Source organism: Solanum verrucosum, unplaced genomic scaffold (assembly GCF_900185275.1).
Source record: "Solanum verrucosum unplaced genomic scaffold, falcon-dt-bn FXZP01000115.1, whole genome shotgun sequence".
Lineage (NCBI taxonomy): Eukaryota > Viridiplantae > Streptophyta > Magnoliopsida > Solanales > Solanaceae > Solanum > Solanum verrucosum.
Window position 1 is genome coordinate 2,485,816 of NW_026020680.1, and position 23,572 is coordinate 2,509,387.

The 23,572-nt window shown below is 34.8% G+C and overlaps 1 protein-coding gene across 1 annotated transcript; it reads left to right on the forward strand.

Annotated features, from left to right (window-relative positions):
* The first annotated feature begins 13,991 nt into the window (after nucleotides 1-13,991).
* On the forward strand, nucleotides 13,992-21,121 carry LOC125812296 (uncharacterized). The gene is made up of 2 exons (XM_049491806.1): nucleotides 13,992-14,100; nucleotides 18,241-21,121. The coding sequence occupies exon 2, from the start codon at nucleotides 18,365-18,367 to the stop codon at nucleotides 21,116-21,118; it is 2,754 nt and encodes a 917-aa protein (XP_049347763.1). The 5' UTR covers nucleotides 13,992-14,100; nucleotides 18,241-18,364; the 3' UTR covers nucleotides 21,119-21,121.
* The last annotated feature ends 2,451 nt before the right edge of the window (nucleotides 21,122-23,572 follow it).

The window sequence follows — 23,572 nt, forward strand, 5'->3', positions numbered from 1 at the left end:
ATCCCAAACTAGGGCCCTGAACTAGCGGTGTAGCACTAATTAATAGGAGAACCTGCACTGCCCGGATGGATACCAAAAGTAGGGGCACTATCCAATCTAGACAATAACCTGACGTTCAACTCCTGAAGCATTGGAGCGTTGTCGAGAACCACATAAGGTTGGGTTGGTTCCCTCACCTCAGTTTTCTACTCAATTACATCACAATGCTCAAATACGGGATCGGGAAATGCCTTTCTATCTCATCCACGAGCAGGAACTTTCCTCTTAAACTCGATCTTCACCTCTTCACATGCAAAGAATAAATTTGAGGTTTACAACACTTGATATGAATAACTCGCACGATAAGGAATCAAAGGAAATGAATTTATCCTACTAGGCATATTGTAGCCTCTCAAAGATAGGTACGGATGTCTATGTATCGATCCATAAGACTTTACTAGACGCCCAACTTTTTAACTTATGGAATCGATAAACCTAGCACTCTGATGCCAATTTGTCACGATCCAAAAATCAAGGTCATGATGACACACACACCAACCCACCCCCACTCCCAAATGGTGTGTAAGCTGAAAATAACATGCATACGAGACTCTTAAAAGGAATTCAAGCCGCAAACAATAGAAAAGAACAACAAATAATATCTCAAAACCCGGTAGCATAAGTATAAATAACATTTAATACTTCTTTAGAATATGAAACACATCTCAAGTCTCCAAAAATAAACAAAGACTAAAAAATAAAGGATGGAATTAATGGTGATCCGGAAACATGACCTCACCACCACTTCGAAAAGATCTCCAAAGCTAGAAACGATCAGCCATCGCGGGGAGTACCCTAACTAGAATCTGCATAAAAAATGATACAGAAGTAGGGGTGAGTACAATATACAAGTACTCAGTAGGCTTGGACGATTGAGCAAAAAGAATGAATCAACTTATGAAATATATTGAGGAACGCTTCCACCTGTATACAGAAAAGTCCCATTCTGACACCGGTGCTGCCAATTTATAATGAACGTCGCGAGTAAAGTTAGCATATAAGGTCACAACAGTTCCCATATCACATACAAGTCAAGCAATCCAAAATGATTAATGTAATGCAATGAGATGATGTAATGATGTGGTGGTACGATGGAATCAAGGTTGTCTCATAATCTGTCGTGTACACCATGTTGAGTTAAGGCTTCGAGACAAGGACCCGTGGGGGATTCACAATACATATACCAAATCACAGTCTTCATATCTCATCAACTTGTCACCTCAGCGAGGTCAAAGATATAAAAAGGTGTCTTATTTTTTTTCTCAAAAAGGAATCTCCACATTTTCTCAATTTCTCAAGAACATGATACGATGAATGAGGATGGATGCATCACAACACATATATAACATGGAGGTAATAATCAACTCAACATGTATGAATGGTCAAAATTTATCAGAACTCAATCAAATCATGATTTACATCCTCATATGAAAAATAGTAGGAAAGAGTTCATTTAAAATAATTGAATTCCATTTAGAAAGCTTTTTGTGTACTCAAAGCATTATAGAGTTTCCAACTCAGCCCCTCACTCGGGCATTACAAGTAAAATAGCATTACAAGTCTCTCTCATAGGCAACTCATGAATCATATGCTCTCAAAGAAAATAGAATAACAATTAAGGCCTCAACACAGGCAAAACAACACATACAAGCCCCCACACGGGCAACACAATATAATCAAGCCCCAACATGGGCAACACAATAAAACTCACAGCCCAAAATCTTGCTATGATCCCATCGCATTGCCTAAGACATAAGAATTAATGATTAATTATCCAATCCTAATATAGGAGAAGGATAGCCAAAATTGTCGCAAGGTCGAAACCTCACTTGAACAACTCTATCGGAGAAAGTCCTCAACCATACGCTGACTAGGATGATCCTCAACTATCAAGAATGGAAAGAATTCATCAAAAGGAGTCCTGTGATACCCATATTGATATGATTTGAAATCGGGGGTAAAATAATTCAAAAATCACTTCTGAAATCAAACGGATAAAATCAGATTTTTACTTGCAAATCAAGTTCTAAAAGCCAAGAGGAGTTCGTGGTTGAAACCCTCATTAAAAACAAGCAAGAATCGAGCTATAAATCAAGAATTTACTACTTTTCCAACTTTGGGAGAACAACCCTAAAACCTACATTTGAAATGCGATCAAAATGAGAAATTTCAAAAAAATAATTGTCAAAATCAGCTTACCCACAATGCAAGGACCTTAAATTCTGAAAATCAATAAAAACTCATTCCAAATCGACCTTCAAATCAACAATTTTTTTATTTCTCTACTTTGGAGTTTAAAATCTCAACTTAATGGATAGAAATCATGAAATATGAAAGGGATATTCTTGAGAAAGAGTACATGGTTAGAAATACGTACCCAATGATTATGAAAGAAAAACACATCAAAAATTACCTCAAACCGACTTTTCTAGCTCCCAAAATGTCAAATATACTAAATGGGTTTGAATAGATATTTAAATCAGCGATTTCATCACTAAAACCCATTTTCATCGCTACAAGTCTATTTTTTCGCCACTTAAAAAGCGCACCAGCAACCTTGAAAACATCTTTTTGACCCTTGAAACTCATTCGAGATCGTATCAACACAAACCAATAGTAAAAATTCAACATAAAATATGATTTGGAACCAATGGAATCATCGGATTTCAAAAAAAATGGTTTTGACCGAAATACTCCCTAGGAACCCATTTAGGCCAAAAATTCAACTTTTTACCTAAGTATCCAAATCACAATCTAAGGTCTCGAGACTCTAACCAATCACTTTAATAGACCAAACTTAATGTCCGAAATCAATGAAACTGATGGCATCCCCATACGACGCTTGGAACTCATAATATTGACCAAAGTCAACCATATAAAAAATTCTCAACTCAAAAGGGGAAAAATCCCCAAAATACACTTGAACGCATCGGTGACCACACAAACCATTCCCGCCATCGAAACTAACATGAAAAATCTAAAATAAAGGGCTAAATGGTCACTTTACAATTAAACGCAAGTTCACAAGAAATTAGACATTACACTAAGGATGATCATTCTTCATTTTTAAAATCATCCTAAAACCATAGCAAAATACATTAGAAGAGTAGAGAATTAGTAGAGCAATTATCTTAGATGTATTTGGGATCTCTCTCATTTCTTTGTTAAAATACATGCAGTTGTTCTCTGGTTGATATAGGATCATTCTGATCCGAACCTCGTTAAATATTATTTTTCTTCCTTGTTCTTTATTTTAACGTTTCCTCTAACAATTTTTATCATGAACCAAGGTTCTGTCTGAGTATACTTTATGGTTGCAGCACGGTCTGAACTTGCATATTAGAAAAGAATTACTTTGGTTTTCTGTATTTTCAAATACTTTGTAGTAGAAGAGGAAGAACAACTAACAATAAGTTCCATGAAGTTTGAAATTGATAAATTTAGTGGGCGCAACAACTTCAATATCTGGAAGATCCATATGATGGAGTTACTGCGGAGGGAAGGTTTAATCCATGCTATTAACGGAAAGTACCTCGATGACACGTCGGATTCCGATAAGGAGAAGATTGAATGAGATGCATTGAGTGTCGTAATCCATGTGTCCCTTGCACTTAACGTACTTTGTGAAGTGAGTACAATTACCATGGAGACGACCAAATAGTTACGGGAAAGGCTTGAAGGGCTTTACCAAGACCGGTCAATGACAACAAGGATGTTGTTCCAACAACGTCATCACATATTTAAAATAGAGTCCGGTATTTTGTTGCAAGACCATGAGGCTTCACTAGCCAACACGGAAGGAGCAAATCAATGTACAGATCAAAGTCTCGTGTGAACAAGAAGAATGTGGAGGGTTGGAGTTGTCACAATAAGGGTCACTTTTGAGATTGTCCTATGTCAAAGTCCAAAGAAAAGGTGAGTGCATCCATTATTGAGCAGGTCATGATTCTGATGATGAATATGTACTAACAACATCATGCAATTGGGGAGTTTATGACAACAAATGGGTGTCAGACTTTGGTTGTACTTTGCATATGACATTCTAAAGAGATTGGTTCAGCAGTTATAAGGCAAGTGGAGGAATCGTAATAGTGGGAAATAATGCAACTTGTAAAATAGTTGGCATTGGTTTAGTTCGGGTTCATTGGCATGATAGGATCGTGAGAACTATTACAAGTCCATCATGTTCCTGATCTGAAGAAGAATTTGATCTCCCTGAACACTAGACAAACAAGGCTACAAGTACATGAGCGAAGGAGGAACTATGAAAGTGACTAAAGGATCTTTATTGTAGGAAATAAATGCATTCAATTTCATACAAATTGAATAATGTTTTGAAATTTCTCCAATGAGGTTGTCATGTAAAAGATTTAAAACTTGTATGGAAATTACGTTTCCAAACTTAATAAGAATTTAACCACTTAATTGATTTGGTGAAAGATCCATTACATACATGTAGCGTACGGTATTATTTTCCTAATTAATAAAATATACTTTGTTGTGAATTCTACTTACAAGTCAACCTTAAAAATTTTAGTAACAATATCAAGAGCAGGATAATCAAGATAATTTATCAAGGGTGAAAAATTCAATGATCTAAGTTGTATATGATTTTTGAGATCAATGGTTCTTAACTATTTTGATAGTAACAAAAAGCTAGGTTATCTTTAAAGGAAGTGAGTACAATTTAATATGAAAAAACAAAACTATAACTGGAATTCTTAAAATTCAGTTTCTTCAACCGCAATAGTAGGAATTTGCTTCCTGAAATGTTGTCTTTCCAATTTTGTTGCTCCACTTTTGGCTTTAGATGGAAAATGGCAATGACAGATTTCATGCATCGAAGTTTTGCATAACTCACGTTTGATCTTTATTATTGTACAAAATTTATATAGGCCTAACTCGTGTATAGAAAACATTTGTAATATAAATCCAAAATTTAATAAAATAAAGAAATATACATGTCATCATATGCATACAAAATGAAAAGGGTTAAAGAAAGCAATATATCTGTAACACCCCAGGAATTTTTTTTAACTAAGACTCGAACCATCCTTCGTTGTGAGTAGGATTTTACCGACGAATTTAAAATTTCTTGAGTGTTAAGGTCACTAGATGTAGCACCTTGGTTCCAAAAAGAACTAAAGAGAGTTCATTCAAGTCATTTCTAAGTTCCTTTAAGTTTTGGGTCAACTTCAAATAACCATAACTTTCATGATGAGTTAGGTGGCCCATAAGATATTAAATAAAAGGACATTGAATTATCTTTTCAACGCCGTCAAGGTTTTTAAGTTTCAAGTTCGGATGAGTGAGATATTCCCTTTTAAAGTCAGGTTGTCCAGTTAAGGAAAGTTACCCGAAAATAGTGAGGGGTATTTTGGTCTTTTCCATACCCAATCAGATTTAACTTATTTTTAGTAAGGTTTTAGGGGTCTAAACTGATTTGTTTCAGTTTTATAATCCTAATCTACACCTAGGATTTTAGTTGAGAGTTCAAGAAGAGAAAAAAAGAAAAGATCAAGGCGTTCGTCGAGATTCTTGAGTTTCTTTGAGGATTTTCCCCATGGGTTTGATCCCTAAGAGGTATGTAAGCTTCCATAGTTTTGGGTTCATTCACCCACACGTCAATCATGAGTTTCTTTTACGAATTTCATCCATAAGTTTGAGTATGTTGAGTTCTTGATAAAGTTCTTGAAAATCATTCTAAATCTTATTTTGTTAGGGTTTTGATGAATTCTTGAGATGAAAGTTAGTGATTTGAGGGTTGCTTTGAGTGGATTAGTGTGTACATATGTTGAGTATTCGTTTCTAAGTGATTGGGGAAGAAACCATTCGATTCTAGTCGAATTAAGGTCAAAAAATGAGTAGAAAAATTCGTTGGAATTGTATGAGGGGAATAGTGGAACGACGCGCCACAAATGCGCCAGCAGTGCGCCAAGATAGTGCCTCTAAAGTTTAGGGGCGCCAGCAGTGCGCCAGGGTCGCCTGCCCCGCTCTTTTTCCGTCGGCTATCCCATTTGAGCCCCTTTAAAGTGTCCCTTTACTCCCTATTGATTCTAACTACTTTAAACTACTTCTAAACACCTAGAAATCATTCATAACATGAATCATAACCTTGAATTCATAATTCAAATTCAAGGTATAGCTAAGAGTTAGGTCTTGAGAGTTCTTTCGAACATTTTGAGGAAGTCTATTTGAGTCTTTTGAGGAGTCTTCTACAACTTCTAATAACTTGTTTCAAAACTTGAGCAAGTGAGTATGAGAATGAGGAGACTGTATCCATAAGTCTACTTTATCATCACGAGATTCTTCATATCATGAACCATAACTCTTGAGTTCATAATTCAAATTCAAGAGAGAGTTAAGAGTAGAGTTCAAGAAAGTCTTTGAGTTCAATTGTGAATCATTTGAGATCAACTATTTATTTGAGCTAAGTTTTGAGGAACCAAGTATGAGAAGAGTCATATACACGAGTTTCATATTATTATGTAGACCCTCGAGTCGAGTCGTTCATGCCCATAATTTCGCATGAACTTCATAATTTGAGCATCTTTGAGAAGAGTAGTATCTTCAAGTTCTAAGTCTTGAGTATTGAGTTCTTAATCCCTTTTGAGATTTTATTCCTAATCATGGGACTATTACATATTACCCATGAAGTCCTTGAGTTGAGTTGTTCATGCCCATAATTCTGCATGAACCCTATGAGTTGAACATTCTTGAGATGAGTAGTATCATGAAGTCTATGAGTTGAGCTGTTCATGCCTATAATTCCGCATGAACCCTCTGAGTTGAGCATTCTTGAAATAAGTAGTATCAATGAGTCCTTGAGTTCAGAAGTTATTGAGTTTCAAGTATTGAGTTCTATATATATGGTTATTGAAAACATTGAATTGAGTTGTTCACGTCCATAATTCAGCATGAAGCCTATTTTGAGAAGTCTTTTACAATCACTTTAAACTTGTTTTAAGACTTGAGCACTTGAGTTTGAGAAAGAGTAGAGTTTAGTTCATTTTCTTTAAAATGATATATGGGAACTAAGTATTGCCAAGAGTAAATATTTTCACATTTAAAAGAGGAGGAAACTGAGATTTCTAAAAGAGCTTTGAGCAATCGAGTACCATCTCTCTTTTAGAGAAAGACTTTGAGTAATAATATCAAACCACAAAAGAGTTATGTTTTTAAACATATAAGCTATCTATATTTTGGGAGTAGCTTTGAGCACCGATATGGGGGAGAGTTCAGACAACTCAAAGCCCCCATAAACCATGTAGCCAACGTGGGTAGAAAGGGTCATACTTTTTAAATGATTCCTTAGTGCTTTTTAGCATAGACTAGTGGATCCACTTAGTTGAGAGGTTATATACCCCGACAAGGTATAAGACAGTTCTGGCAGCGTGGGCGAGATATTGTATCATCACATAGCTCATAGTGATGGTTGTCAATTAGAGAAACTCCCATAGAGTTATATTGTATTTTTATATAAAAATGGAGTTATTATTGTATTCTTCAATACATTGAGTTGCTATCTATTGTTTTAAAAGCTTTCCATATATCGCATCTTTTATTGTTGCTTTATCTTGAGTAGAGTATCTTGAGTTGAGTACCTTTGAATTGAGTATCATATCTTGGAGTTGAGTAACTAATCTTTGAGTTGAGTATCTTATTCTTGAGTTGAGTTTGTCATGACCCGAGCCTACACTCTGGGCGTGGCCGGCACTCGAGAACCATTGTTGGTCCCCAAGCGAACCCTCATCATGGCTGACTACAAGCGGAAGACTAACTCAAGCATACAAAGCTTAAAAACTGAATAAAATTCATGAAACTTACAAATCTTTAACTCAAATTAATAACTCTGAATAAAAATAGAATATTCAACTAGCCAACAATAGGCAACTCAAGTCTTTAATACATTTAATGAGATAAATGAAACAAACTAAGATAAATGAAACAGACTTCTCAAACTCTATTATCTATCTATGAAGCCTCTAACTGACAAAGATGAAAGTCAGGATAAGACACACGACATCCTAACAATTGATATAACTAAAAAGTAAATGAAATCCTTCGGAAGTAAAGAGGCTCACCATAGCTAACTCGAACTCCATGTGGTATCAACGAAGCTCCTATTGATGATCTCGAATACCTGAATCTGCATCATGAAAGGATGCAGGCCAAATGGCTCAATACATGGAATGTACGAGCATGTAAGGGGAATTCTAAAGCATAACATAAGCTTGAAACTTGATAAAAAGGGAAACATACCTACCTCTTCTCAAACTTACTCAACTCAAGGAATACTCAAGGATACTCAAAACTTACTCAACTCATAAGTACTCAAGGATAAGATACTCAACTCAGCAATAAGGTTCTCAACTCAGTAAAATGGGGCTCAACTTAACAATAAGGTACTCGACTCAATGAAGCACAGTTCAACTCAAGATACTCAACTCGAAGGTACTCAACTCAAGATACTCAACTCGAAAGACTCAACTCATGACACTCAAGGATAAAGCAATAGTAAAAGATGCAATATATATGGAAAGTTGTAAAATTGTAGATAGCAACTCAACGTATTGAAAAATACAATAATACTCAATGTGTATATAAAAATACAATATAACTTTGTGGGAGTTTCTCTAACCGACAACCACAACTATGAGCCTAAGTGATGATACAACGTCTTGCCCACGCTGCCAGAACTGTCATATACTTTGCTGTCATATAGAACGTTTTAACTAAGTGGATCCACTAGTCTATGCTAAAAAGCACTAAGAAGACATCAAAAAAGTATGATCCTTTCTACCCATGATGGCAACATGGTTTATGGAGACGTGAGTTAGCTGAACCCAAACTCGTCCCCATATCGGTGCTCGATACTACTCCCAAAATACTCAGCTCATATGTTTAAAAACGTAACTCTTTTTGTGGTTTGAGATTATTACTCAAAATCTTTCTCTAAAAAGATATGTACTCAAACTGCTCAAAACTCTTTTGAAAATCTCAGTTTCCTCCTCTTTTAGATGTGAAAATATTTACTCTTGGGAATACTTAGTTCCCATATATCATTTTAAGAAATGAACTTTACTCTTACTCTTTACTCAACTCAAAGCTTAAGTCTTAAAACAAAGTTAAAACATTTGTAAAAGACTTCTCAAAATACGGTTCATGTTGAATTATGGACGTGAACGACGCAATGCAAGGTTTTCAATAACCATAGATAGAACTCAATACTTGGGACTCAAGAACTTCAATAATACTACTCATTTCAAGAATGCTCAACTCATAGGGTTCATGCGGAATTATGATCATGAACTACTCAACTCAAGGACTCAAAGATACTTCTCATCTCAAGATTGTTCGACTTATAAGGTTCATGCGGAATTATGGGCATGAATAATTCAACTCAAGGACTTCATGGGTAACATGTAATAGTCCAATGATTAGAAATATAATCTCAAAGGGGATTAGGAACTCAATACTCAAGACTTAGAACTTGAAGATACTACTTCTCTCAAAGGCAATCAACTGATGGAGTTCATGTGGAAGTTATGGGAATGAACGACTCGACTTAAAGGTCAAAACATCAATAAGGAACTTATGTATACGACTCTTCTCATTCTCGTACTTAGTTACTCAAAACTTAACTCAAATCGATGGTGGATCTCAAAGGATTCACAATTGAACTCAAAGGCTTCCTTGAACTGTACTCTTAACTCTCTCTTGAATGTGAATTATGAATTCAAGAGTTATGGTTCATGATATGAAGGATCTCGTGACGACAAAATAGAGTTATGAATACATTCTCCTCACTCTCATAATCACTTGCTCGAGTCTTGAAACAAGTTATTATGAATTGTAGAAGACTCCTCAAAGGACTCAAAGGGACTTTCTCAAAAAGTATTTGAGAGAACTCTCAAGACTTGATTCTCAACTCTACCTTGAATGAGATTTATGAATTCAAGGTTGTGATTTGTGATAGGAAAGATCTCATGATATTTAAGAGTGTTTTTAGATAGTTAAACATGAGAAACGATCAAGAAATCACTATTTGGAAGCAAGTTCGCGACACGGAGATGCATTTTAATATTTGGTTGTGAAATAAGTTTTTAGGGCAGAGGGGTCCGTGACCACTCCGCGACGCGAAGAAAAAATTATGTGAAAGGGATAGGCAGGTCCGCGGCGTGGAGCAAGGTGCCAGATTCACCCGAATTTTTCCTTCTTCATTTTCTAACCCCAATTCGCCTAGATTCGATTCTTTTACTCAACTTCTCTTTAGATTCAGATACCCAACACTTGTACACTAGAATCTAACTCAAAACAACTCTATAAATCAACGCAATAATCTCAAGAACTTCTCAATCTCAGCCCAATTCAAGAACGAAAGAAAATTCAAGAATACATATCAAGAACACCAAACTTTCAACTTTCTAGAACGAATTTAACGCTGAAATTAGCATGGTTGACGTGTACAAACCCAACACTATGGAAGCTTACAAACCTAAAAGAACCATCTTCTTGAAGAACTTGAAGGAAAATCTTGGAAGAAGAACCCTAGCCTTAGCGTTTCTTGAATTACTTGAGCGTAGAATTTTTTGGAGTGGATGAGAAGGTTTGATTTATGAAAACTGATTTTCTACACGTTTAGGGAGATTTAGATGACCTCCTAAGGATTTTTAGGACTAAAATACCCTTAAAGAAATAAATAAAATGAGTTGGGGGTCGGAATAATTTTTCAGTAGGCAGTGAGGTCCGTATTAGCTCCGTAACGCGGAGCCATCGCGGAGATGCTGCCAGGTTTGAGCGTCGTTAGTAAATCAATCATAACTTTTTACTCAGAGCTCGAAATTTAGCAAACTCAGTGGCGTTGGAAAGAGGACTCGAAGGGATTTAATTTAATATCTTATAGGTCTCCTAACTCATCCTATACTGAGAGTTATGGTCATTTAAAGTTGACTCAAAACTTAAAGGAACTTAGGAATGACTTGAATGAACTCTCTTTAGTTCTTCTTGGAACTCAAGGTGCTACCTTTAGTGACCTTAACACTCAAGAAATTTCAATTCCTTGGTAAAAATACTACTCACAACAAAGGATGATTTGAGTCTCAGTTCAAAAAAATTTATGGGGTGTTACAGAGTTTAGTTGAGTGAATTGAGAAGAGGTAAGTATGTTTCCTTTTTATCAAGTTCAAGCTTATGTTTATGCTTTAGAATTCCCCTTACATGCTCGTACATTCCATGTACTGAGCCATTTGGCCTGCATCGTTTCATGATGCAGATACAGGTATTCAGGATCATCAATAGATGTTTCGTTGAGGTCATGGGATATTCCAGTCAGCTTTGGTGAGCCTTCTTATATTTCGGAGGACTTTACCTTTACCTTACAGTTAGTAGTTTTGAGATGTCGTGGGTCTTGTCCCGATATTCTTATGTAACAGTAGAGGCTTCATAGATAGACAGTAGAGTTTGAGAAGTCTGTTTCATTTATCTTATTAAATGTTTTAAAGACTTGAGTTGCCTATTGTTGGCTAGTTGAATATTCTATTTATATTCAGAGTAAATCATTTGAGTTAAAGCTTTGTATTTGAGTTTCATGAATTTTATTCAGTTTTTAAGTTTTTGTATGCTTGAGTTAGTCTTCCGCTTGTAGTCAGCCAGGATGAGGGTTCGCTTGGGGACCAACAATGGTTCTCGAGTGTCGGCCACGTCCAGGATGTAGACTCGAATCGTGACAATATTAATCAAAATAAGAAAGAATAATAACCTATAATTAAAAAATTACATAAGAATCATAAGATGATGAAGTGTAGTTGACTAACATTTTATGTCCAAGTTATAAAGGAAAAATTGTGTACATCAAAATTTGTGAAAGAATGCGTAAGTAATAGAGAAAAAAAGATAAATTTACCTGATTTTGAAGATGGATATGATTGTGTTGACGAAATAAAACCAAAATATTGTTAATAAATTTATCTCCTATTTTTTGCTAATAAAGGAAGAATGAAAAATGAAGAACATAAGGAGTTATTATAGAAATGTATTGGAAAACTTAAAAGAAAAGACACTTATTTCATAAGCAATAAAGGAGGAAATCAATTCAAATGAATATAAAAGAAATGATTGCATGAACTAATTGATTTGCCTTTCATCTATTGTGGCTATACAACTCCCATTTTTATATTGGTTTGTATTAACTTTTTTATTTATTTATCATGTTTATAAAATGTATATTTATATTTTTACACAAAAATGTTCTTGATATAATATTTGCTTGAAAGACAAAAGAATTATTCAATATTTCATTGGCTTTAAAGCTAAAAGGACTAACAATTAAACCACATTAAAAAGTGGAAAATGATAAGTTGTAACATCTGAATCATGTATTTGGTATAGTTTAGTTGTCATTATTTATTTGAATTTAAAAGTTAGTAAGGTATTTTTTTAATTAAAAAAATTAGCGAAGGACATTTTCGTAATCCAATATTAAAAGTGCATTGATACTTATCTTTTTTCATAATTTGACTCTTAAAAGTACTTTTCAAAAAAGATTAGTCAACCACAAGTTATTTATCAAAAGTTGGAGTATGCAAAAATCGAACAAAAAACATATTGTATATTTATTGTCACTGGGTTATTGGGTTAACAGACTTTTAATGGTTTTATAAAAAATATTATCGGGTTATCGGTTCATTTTTTATTTTTATAATATTGGATTATTGGGTAAGCCGATAACCCATTAAGGATATAGTCATTTATTATTTTACCCCTACATAAATATTAAATAATAATCTCAGTACTTTACAAGTTACTATTTTTGCCCTTTAGCCTTTAATTTACTCCACAATGACTTTGAGTTCACAACTTCACATTATATAAAACATCAAACCCAAAGTAAGAACCATATTCCTCTTAATTTCTCTTTGTGTTGCACTTGTATAATTCTTTTCATGTTAGTTAATTTTGTTTCTATTTTATGAATGTTCTGAAAAGTTATATTATTGTTTTGCCAAGTCAAATTGTTGGAGAAGTCATATATTTATTTTATAAGCATTTTCTTACTAGTTAAATTGAATATTGAACCGTTAAGTACCAGAATCGAAAAATTGAAAATCAATAAAAAATATCTTATTGATTTGTCATATTTAAAAACTGATAAACCGAACTGACCGATGCACACCTCTAATCAAAAGAGTTTTTCAAATGAATTAATCAACCATAAATTATTATTTTTCAAAGGGAAAAGGCATGTATATACCCCTTAATTTTGTCATTTAGAACTGATATATATCTTATTATGAAAGTGGTTCATGTATAACTCTATATATGAGTCACATTTGTAAGAAGAGATATATAAGTTCTAAACTAACAAATTTCAATGTATATCAAACCCTTTTTTTCAAAAGTATTTTTCTCAAAATCTATTTTAAGAATGTGATTATTAAAAGGGATAAAGGTTTGAAAAATACCCCAACTTTGGTTGAATTTGTTGTTGTAATACTAAACTTTCATAAGGACCTATTACCTCCCTAGACTATTTAATATCGTATTTTAAACATATATATTTGCCCACGTGAACATAAAAAGTAATGCAAAATTATAAATAGTAATGTGTCCACGTGGACACATATATACTTTTAAAATACACTATTAAATAGTTCAAGGGGTAAAAAATATGGTATTAAATAGTTTAAGGAGGTAATAGATCCTCATTAAAGTTTAGTATCGCAACAACAAATTCGACCAAAGTTGAGGTATTTTTCAGACATTTATCCCTTATTAAAATAAGTACTTGTGAATTAACACTTCACACATTAATGGTTCCCCTATGGGCATATTTGGAAAAACTGTCCTAACCTTGTTTACCCACAAAATTGAGGAAAATAACAAAAGAACCATAGGCCCACAGCCGTAATTAAACCCAACTCTAAGAACATTTTGATACTTTTTTGGTACTACTGTTTAATCTCAGAATCTTCCTGTAAATACAAATTTCCTCACTCTGCCTTTGCCTCCAATCCTTTTACCTCAAACAACACAACTCATCAACTTCACGTTCAAACCAATGTAAGTTTCTTCATCAACTCTATATTTTTTTGTAAAGAAATAAAGACAAATTCTTGTTTGTTTCCATCAAAGAGTGATCTTTTATGTGTTTTTTGGTTGTGGGGTTGTTTTATTTGATGGTTTGGGGTTTGATTTCTGTATAAAGTTTTGATCTTTATGGTTAATGATACATTTCTGTGCAAGTTTAAACAAGTTTTGGGTTTTAGATGAGAAGGGTTTTTTTTTTTGCCTCTCTGTTTCTTGAATTTGACGAATTATATTGTCTGAGAATCCTGTGTTTTGGCGTTTGCATGTTGCTGGGAATCGCACAAGGGGCGTCTTTTTCTGTCGCTTTTAGTTTCTGCATATGCCCTTTCTGTTTGTTTGTTGTAAAATTGTGGTATGGAGGCAGTTTACATTCTTATGTGTGTTAATCAGTTTCTGTGTAAGTTGTGATCTTGTTAATTCATGAATAGTGAGACTCTTTTGAACATTAGTGTTGGGTTTTTGGGTGTGACAGACATGCAAGTAAACTTTTTTTTTGTTGAAAATCACTGATCGAAACTTGAAGGTTAATGGGCTTTGCCCCTCTCTATACAGTTAAATACCAGGCTTTTGTCTGCGGCAGGATTGTAATCTGCTACTTTTGCCTAACCTAGACATCATAAGCTATGCTCTTACCATTAAACTTAAAGTGTTGGGGGCTGACATACGCACAAGTAAATTGTCCATGTTTTAATTTTAGTTGGTTGATTTAGTTTATTGGCACTCCATTATAGGAGTCTTTTCAGTTTGGTTGGATAATTGTATGTTATAAATGCGACATTTAAAGAACCTCTGGTTTAAAACTTCTATGATTGAGGTTGGGGGGAGATAATGCACAGGGAAGAAAATTAAATGAAAGATTACATACTTGAGAACCTTGGATGTATACCTGCCATACATCTCGTGCTGAACTATCTGTGCTGTTGAACTTAAGTCTTGGGATAGAGAAACCATAATTTGTCTTAAAAGGCAATCTATTGTGCAATAAGATGCTATGGGATCTAGTAGAACACAATGGATGTAGAGGATTCATATAATCGAGTCCAACTAGTTTATAATTGACACATGCTCGTTATTGGTGTAACTTCCTTCTAAGTTTAATGTTAAATGACCCTTCTACTCGAGGAATTCAAACTCAAGGAAGCATGAGGAATACAAGTTGCTTCTACTTATTTTTTTAAGAATAGTAAAGAGAAAATGTTCTGTACAGCGAAGTACAGGTGGGACTGCAGCAACTCTTGGTCTAGTATAATGGTTGTATGTGTAGAAGCTTGTTTGTTAGCACATAATATGGGTAAAAAGCTAAGAACTGTGAGAAATATAGGAGAAGAATATTATTGAATTGTTGTTGTTGTCTACATTATTACATTGAGATCCTATTTATAGAGACTAGAATACAATCCTTTACTAAGTAGGATACTATTTACTATTCCTGTTCTTATTTGTATTCCTATTCCTATTCTAAATAGGATTGTATAAACCTATTCCTATTCTAATAGGATTGTGTAAACCTATTCCTATTCTAATATGATTGTATAAACCTATTTTTATTCTAACACTCCCCCTCAAGCTAGTGCATACAATTCATGTACCTAGCTTGTTACAAATGTAATTAACACGAGGACCGATGAGGGGCTTGGTGAGATATCTGCAAGTTGATCAACCGACTTCACAAAATTGACAATCAATCTCAATGTGCTTAGTCTTCTCATGAAATACTGAATTTGATGCATAATGCCGAAAAAACACAGTGTTGGAACTTCCCAAACCAAGCTTGCAAAGACTGATTCAAACCATATAGTGACTTACATAATCAACATACAAGGCTATTAAACTCCCCCTGAGCAACAAAATTAGGTGGTTGCTCCATATAGACTTCTTCACACTGCAGCGGTCGTTGTAAGTGCTCAAAATCTAGTATAAAGTATATGGATCATGTTGGAATCAATAGGCGAGTTGATATTAGACAAGAAAGTCATCGAAATTGGCCGGAACATGCTCATACACCAGAGTATTAGATTTGATGGCTAAAAGTAGTTACAATCTAACAAATAATATTATATGGGTAGGGTCGGAATGATGTCACGATCTAACTAGAAATTAAAAATTATATAGGATAGTTCGAATTGATGGAACGACCCCATTGAAAAAGAAATAATATGGGTAGGATCGGAATGATGGCACGACCCTACTGAAAAAGAAAAATTATATGGGTAGGGTTGGAATGATAGCACAACCCTACGCAAATCAGATTTGAGGAGTCACCGGAAAGACGAATGGAACTATGCAAATCAAATCTGAGGAGTCACTGAAAAGACACAACTCAAATATGCAACTCAGATATGAGAAAGTAGTTCGGAAAAATCCACGGTACTACACAAATTAAATATGAAAAGTAGTCCGGAGAGATGTACGGTACTACGCAAATAAGATATACAAAAAGAGGTAGTCATCGGAAGGATGACAGTGCTACACAGATTAGATATGAGAAAATAGTCACCAGAAAGATACACAGTGACCCAACTTTTGCTAACATAATCATTGGCCGGACGGGCGACATATATGGATAATAGCCACCCGTCGGCAGTGGAAGCTCTTTGATTGTTTACCAAGATCGTAGAGGCTCTGATACCATGTGAGAAATATAGGAGAAGAATATTATTGAATTGTTGTTGTTGTCTACATTATTACATTGAGATCCTATTTATAGACACTAGAATACAATCCTTTACTAAGTAGGATACTATTTACTATTCCTGTTCTTATTTGTATTCCTATTCCTATTCTAAATAGGATTGTATAAACCTATTCCTATTCTAATAGGATTGTGTAAACCTATTCCTATTCTAATATGATTGTATAAACCTATTTTTATTCTAACAAGAACAAACATGGACATTCCTTTTGATACCAAGAGTATAGAAGTAAAATGCTTTTCTAACTTTATGGCTAGACTTCAATCATAGACATCCCTCTGGATCAGGTTTCAACTCGTCTTTCCTCTATATAGCCGGTTAACTGATACTATATCCAAATAATTACAAGATAATATGTGGACGGGATTGACAAAGCTGGTTAATACTTGATATACTACTTCCTGCAGCTATTATTATGATAATGATGTCGCATATGTATGTGTACACACACATATTTACATGTGTGTATTATGTAGGTAGGTCAAATGAGCTTGATGCATACTCTTTTTTTAGTAAAAAGCAATTTTGTGCTTGATGTATTCACTTTTTCAGTAAAAAGTGTGTCAACTGTTTAAATTGAGTATCTAAGATCGAAAAGTTCTCTATCACAAATTTGAGATGTAGAGAATATATTTCAGATGCTGCAATTATTGAAATTAACAGCTCCTTGAGTTAAATCGTAGGCTTTGTTGGGTATCGAGGAAAGTTGGAAAGAGGATGAGTATCTATTTTAGTGCGACAATATTTTGCTAATGAAAATTATTAACTTGGCAATGTGTGTGAAGAGATAATTGAATAGAATAAAGCTTCCAGATTAGATGTGATGTAGTAATTTCAAGTATATTCTTGTCCTTCTATTTGTGTTATTATATGGTGTTTCTTGTACTTCTATTATCATACAATTTTGTGATAATTATTGTTCCCTTTTTTTCATATTGATTTATTATGCGTTATATAGCACTTTATGATGGCTTCTTCACTTCCGTTATTTCTTTTTCTGGACTGCTTTGTTTTGCTTTTCTTGAGCCAACGATTTATCGGAAACAACCCCTCTACCTCCCATGGTAGGGTTAAGGTCTACGTACACTCTACCCTCCCCATACCCCACTTGTGGGATTATAGTGGATATGTTGTTGTTGTTGATCACTTTGGGGTTGAATTGTGTTTTCATTAGATAAAATGATACAATCATTTATTATGATATCAAACCTAATCCATTCTTGGCAATCCCTTCCAATGTCCTTTCCACTGCCAAATGCTAATCCTTTACGATTTAAACTGCTTAGAGTGTTACCCTTGCCTGTTCTCATTATTTTTTTTCTTAAAAAGGAAATGTGTAGCTGCATGAACGTCAATATTCAACAAATAATCATTTTAGTTTTCTCTTTCTTAGTTAATCTGAGATGCTGATCCTTTTCAGGGTACATGAACTTGAACAGCTGAGGTGAATACTACAGTTTCTTAAATCTTTGCTTTCTACTGGAATCTACCATCTGAAGCCTAGGGTAAACATAAAAGTGGGGCCATCAAATTCTAGACTAGTGATGGACTGCAACAAAGAAGAGGCCATTAAGGCTAGAGGGATTGCTGAAGTGATGATGGGAAATAGAGATTTCGTTGGAGCTAAAAAGTTTGCATCTAAAGCCCAGAAGCTCTTTCCTGATCTGGAGAACATTACACAGATGGTTTTGGTTTGTGAAGTGCATTGCTCTGCAGAGAATAAGTCTTTTGGAAATGAAAAAGATTGGTATGGTATTCTTAAAGTAGAGCCAACAGCTGATGATGCTCTTATCAGGAAGCAATATCGCAAGTTTGCTCTCATGCTACATCCTGATAAGAACAAGTTCCCTGGTGCAGCTGATGCCTTTTCACTGATTGGTGAAGCTCTATCGGTGCTTTCGGATCGACCTAAACGTATGTTGTACAACAGTAGACACATTCCTTCAGGAAGATTTCAAGTACCAATGCAGCATAAAAGCTGCCAGCCAGATACCAGGACACATCCTTGGGTACAAGGTACTCAATCAGGAGCTCCAGGAAGCCAACCAACCTTTTGGACTGCCTGCCCATACTGTTCTGTTAAGTACAAGTATTATAAGACCGTGCTAAATAAAATTTTGTGGTGCCACAGTTGTAAAAAGTCGTACACAGGTCATGAACTGAAAGATTCAGATGCAACACCCGGATCCAGTAGGAGTCAGCCTACTTCCAGTCAGAAGAAAGGTGCTGATGAGACCCTAGCCAGGAATCCATTTATACAGCCAGAGTTTCCCTCAGAAGTTAGTCAGGAGTCTAATAGAAATGGAAACTCGGAAAATGCATATAGAAAAATGAATAAGGAGGGATTATCAGGGAAATATAAAAAGAAAAACACAGAGAGAAAGAAGACATCAACAGAATATAGTGAAAAATGTGATTTATCAACAAGCATAGACTCTGAAGAAGATACAAATTTTGAAGTGGGCACTCATCTGCCTGGGCAGAAATCTCAATGTCTCAGTGAGGAAAACCGGCGAAGATCTAGGCGGTGTAGACAGCGTGTCACTTACGGTGATAATCTAATTGATGAAGATGAAGAAGAAGGTCCTTCTAAGCGATCTAAGGGGGTTGGATATCCCTCTCCTACTAAGGAATCCGAGGTTCAGCATTTGTCTCATGCAGCAATTCCCAAGGGGAAGGAGAAGAAATTGAAGGACAGTTTGTCCTCTGAAGAGGGCTTGCAGAACACAGAGCAGGAAGCTGAGACTGCAAATGAAAGAGTGGATGTACCTTTAAAAGGAAGTGTTGATCTTCCCTCAGATGTAGGGCCTTCTACTGTGACTGAGCCAAAAACATTTGAATGTGCTGATCCAGATTTTAGTGATTTTGACAAGGACAAGGAAGAATCTTGCTTTAAGGTTGGGCAAGTATGGGCTGTTTATGATACTCTAGATGCCATGCCTAGATTCTATGCAGTCATCAGGAAGATTTTATCTCCTGCATTTAAGTTGTGCATAACTTGGTTAGAGCCGGATCCGCTGAATGAAGATGAAACCAAATGGCTATCTGAGGGCCTTCCAGCTTCTTGTGGTAGGTTCAGACTGGGAAACTTAGAAGACATTGAAGACATTCCTATGTTCTCACATTTGGTATGTGCAATAAATAGAAATAACTATGGTGCCATAAAGATATTTCCACTGGAAGGAGAAACTTGGGCCATCTTTAAAGATTGGGATATGAACTGGTGTTCTCGTCTTGAAAGCAAGAAGAAGTTCAACTATGAATTTGTTGAGGTCTTGTCAGACTATGCTGATGCTATTGGTGTGCATGTTGCATACTTGGTTAAAGCAAAAGGCTTCACTTGTCTTTTCCATCGAGCAGGAGACCCATTTCTAGTTCCTGCAAAGGAGATGCTTAGATTCTCTCATAGGATTCCTTCTTTTAAGATGACAGGGATGGAGAGGAATGATGTTCCTGAAGGATCTTTTGAACTAGACCCTGCTTCCTTACCTACTGACCAAGTAGGTATTTCTGCTTCATCCATAGACCAGAGGAAGAGAGCTAATTTCATGGCATACAATCACATGGATTCTGTAAATTCTGCAGAAAACTGTGTTGAATCAGCATCTAATCAGGTTCCTGAACCCGAATTCTACAGCTTTGATGCTGAGAGATCACCGGAGAAGTTTCAAATTGGTCAATGTTGGGCGATGTACAGTGATGAAGATGCCTTACCCAGGTACTATGGGCAGATAAAGAAGATAGATCTTCTCCCTGATTTTGTGTTGCATGTGGCATGGTTGTATGCCTGTCCACCCCCTAAAGGTACAATACAGTGGCATGATAAAACAATGCCAATTGGTTGTGGACTGTTTAAGTTTCGAAACACTAAGCTGAACCCATATACTGGAACCGACACCTTTTCACATGAAGTAGCAGCAGAACCTTTGAAGAAGGGTGTATACAAGATCTTCCCCAGAAAAGGTGAAGTTTGGGCAGTATACAAAAACTGGAGTGCTCAGATAAAAGGTAAGAAACTAGAAGATTGTGAATATGAGATTGTTGAAATAGTGGATGTTTCCGATAGTTATGTAGAAGTGAAGTTCTTAGTGTGGGTAAACGGCTTCAAGTCTGTCTACAAGCCTCGAGTGGAAGAAGAAGAGGCTCACAGAACAGAGAAAATATCTGTATCCGAGCATCTCAAGTTCTCTCATCGAATCCCTGCTTTTCGCCTGACAGAAGAGAGAGGTGGTAGCCTTCGAGGTTTCTGGGAGCTTGATCCAGCAGCAATGCCTCTTTATTTACTGTGCACAGATTGAACAGAGGCAGGCAACCTGAAGAAGCATCCAAGTTTTCTTTTGTTGACCAAACTGTGAAGAGCTTTTGTACATCATGGCCATGCCAATTATGATATATTTTCTTAGTTTATTTCCTATCCCAGTATTTGAAGCTTTTTGTACATTATGGATATGAGTTATGCTTTTCATAACTAGAAACTAGCTAATATAAAGATCTAAACTATATATACTTTCTTCTCTCTGATAATGCTTTTTTTTAACATCTTTCTTTTTTCCTTTTTAAGTTATTGTGTACTGATAGTTTATAAATGTGGAGTTCTTATTTTTGGAAAAACAAAACTACTTTGAACTCTCTGTTTCAGACTAATTGCATTCTATTCAAAGTTATCTTTAAAAACATTAACTTATTTGACACTAGTACTTGTCCACACGAAGCACGGTTATAGAATTTTCTTTTAAAATATGATCGAACTCATAAGTTAAACTTATGTATAAACTATTTGACGGAAAGAATTTGTGAAAACATTGTATGTTGAATATAAAAATCTGCATGTGTAAATTTGCATAAGAACACTTCAAAGTAAGAGTAAATTAACATAAAAATGTTACTATGAAATAAGGAAATGAGTTTATTAGATTAATAACTTACAAATTCTTTTCTCTTGTTAAACTAATCTTTTCAACCCAAATTAAATTTTACAAATCAATTATTATAATATATAATCTTCAAGGATGAACTAGTACCTCTAAAAAAACTAGAAAGTAATGGCCCGTGCCAGCACGGGCCCAATATTATTATGTATTATTCCTTTTTTTTTGTTAAATTTGTTTTTACGTGAAATTGGAGAAAAAAAATTGATGAATCTATCGGTGTATTCTGTAAAATGTTAATTTTCTATATTTGATGAGCTAAAATTTTTGACATATTTTCTCTAGAAAATAATATTTTTTTTCTTTTGAAATGAAGAAATGATTTCTATAATAAATATCATAACTTGATATCAATTAAAAGTTGGATTACAAGTATGTACCGTAAGATAACCTTACATATTAATCGTTTGTTGATATTTTAAGGAACTAAGTTTTACAAGATAGTTATGTACACTTATTTTACATAATAACAAAATGTGATACATTGTATAGAAAGTTAGGTGAGATGCAGATTGAGTTGTTTTGATCTTTGATTGAAAGATTAAGACCTGATACATATGAGAGAAGAAGAAAAATTATTATTCATAAATTACAAGATTGGAAAAAGAACCAAATCACAGTTGCTTGAAATATATAGGAGGTATGTACATACATGAAAGCAAGTGTACAAATACTTTAATATAATGACTTAAGAACCAAGTGCAAGGCTGATATATATATAAGGCTAGGTAGATAGCTATTGTTTCCGAGGTCGGCCACAACAGAGACAAATTCATAAATACAAATACAAGTAAAGTTATCGAGTTTATTCTTTAAGTACACAAAGAAAACACAAGCACAAATCTTCTTGTGGTTCATCTAGGAAAATGACCGCAGACTGGCACTACTTTGATTTCAAGTTCCTTCATCATTCACCTCTTTATTGCTAAACTAAGAAGTGATTGACTATACAGAAAACTATCTCCAATGCATCGATTAATAAATGAAAAGGACAAACGTAGTTGTTTTACACAATTCAAGTCACTCATTTATCATAATACTCTCAAAAACTATATGAGCTCTAAGGCAATATATTGATCACAATAATCAAACTACTTCCACTGCTAGTAATATAAGTAAATGCAACAAACTATCAATCACAACTACACAAGGGCCAAGATATATATATAAATATGGCCCCAGCAAAATCTATAAAATGGAAGATTTTTTGTACTATAATGGAATAGTCTAGTTTTGTGACTTCAATTGTGGCTTAAGATTTATAGTCTTTTATCATAGTTTTGTGCTCTTTTAACCGAAGGCCTTTTGAGGAATAGATTATACTGCCCAAAGTAAAGACACCCTGCACATACCGAGAATCGCTTCAAATGATACATTCAAGAGTTCAAAAAAAAAAAACTTACATTGAACCGTTGTTGAACTATGTCTTGAAGGTGTCAAACACTTTAACCTGTTTTACCTCTTTTCAAATCTAACTTGAACAACGGAAAAAAAATTGTGTGGGAGATCCCAAGAGCTTAGAATCAATAAGTTAAAAGGAATGATATTGCTACTTAATTATACGCAAGTACAACAATGATAGGCTTATTGTATTCATCCGCAATTCTCAACTCTCCTTTTACCCCAATAGAATACAAAAATAAAACATATAATGATGAAAGGAAGTAATTAACCTTTTCATGGTGCAAGTTTATTGATTAGACTAACTAATAGTGTATATGCAATCACTTACGGTGTTCACTTGTTTTTATTAAAAATCAACGGCAACATCGAAGACAAATTTGAGGCGAAACAGAGAAGCAAAGAGCATCTCAAATTTTTGAA

What these genes read in the sequence shown, in the direction of transcription:
- LOC125812296 (XM_049491806.1), top strand. Translation starts at nt 18,365, where the DNA reads ATGGACTGCAACAAAGAAGAGGCCATTAAGGCTAGAGGGATTGCTGAA.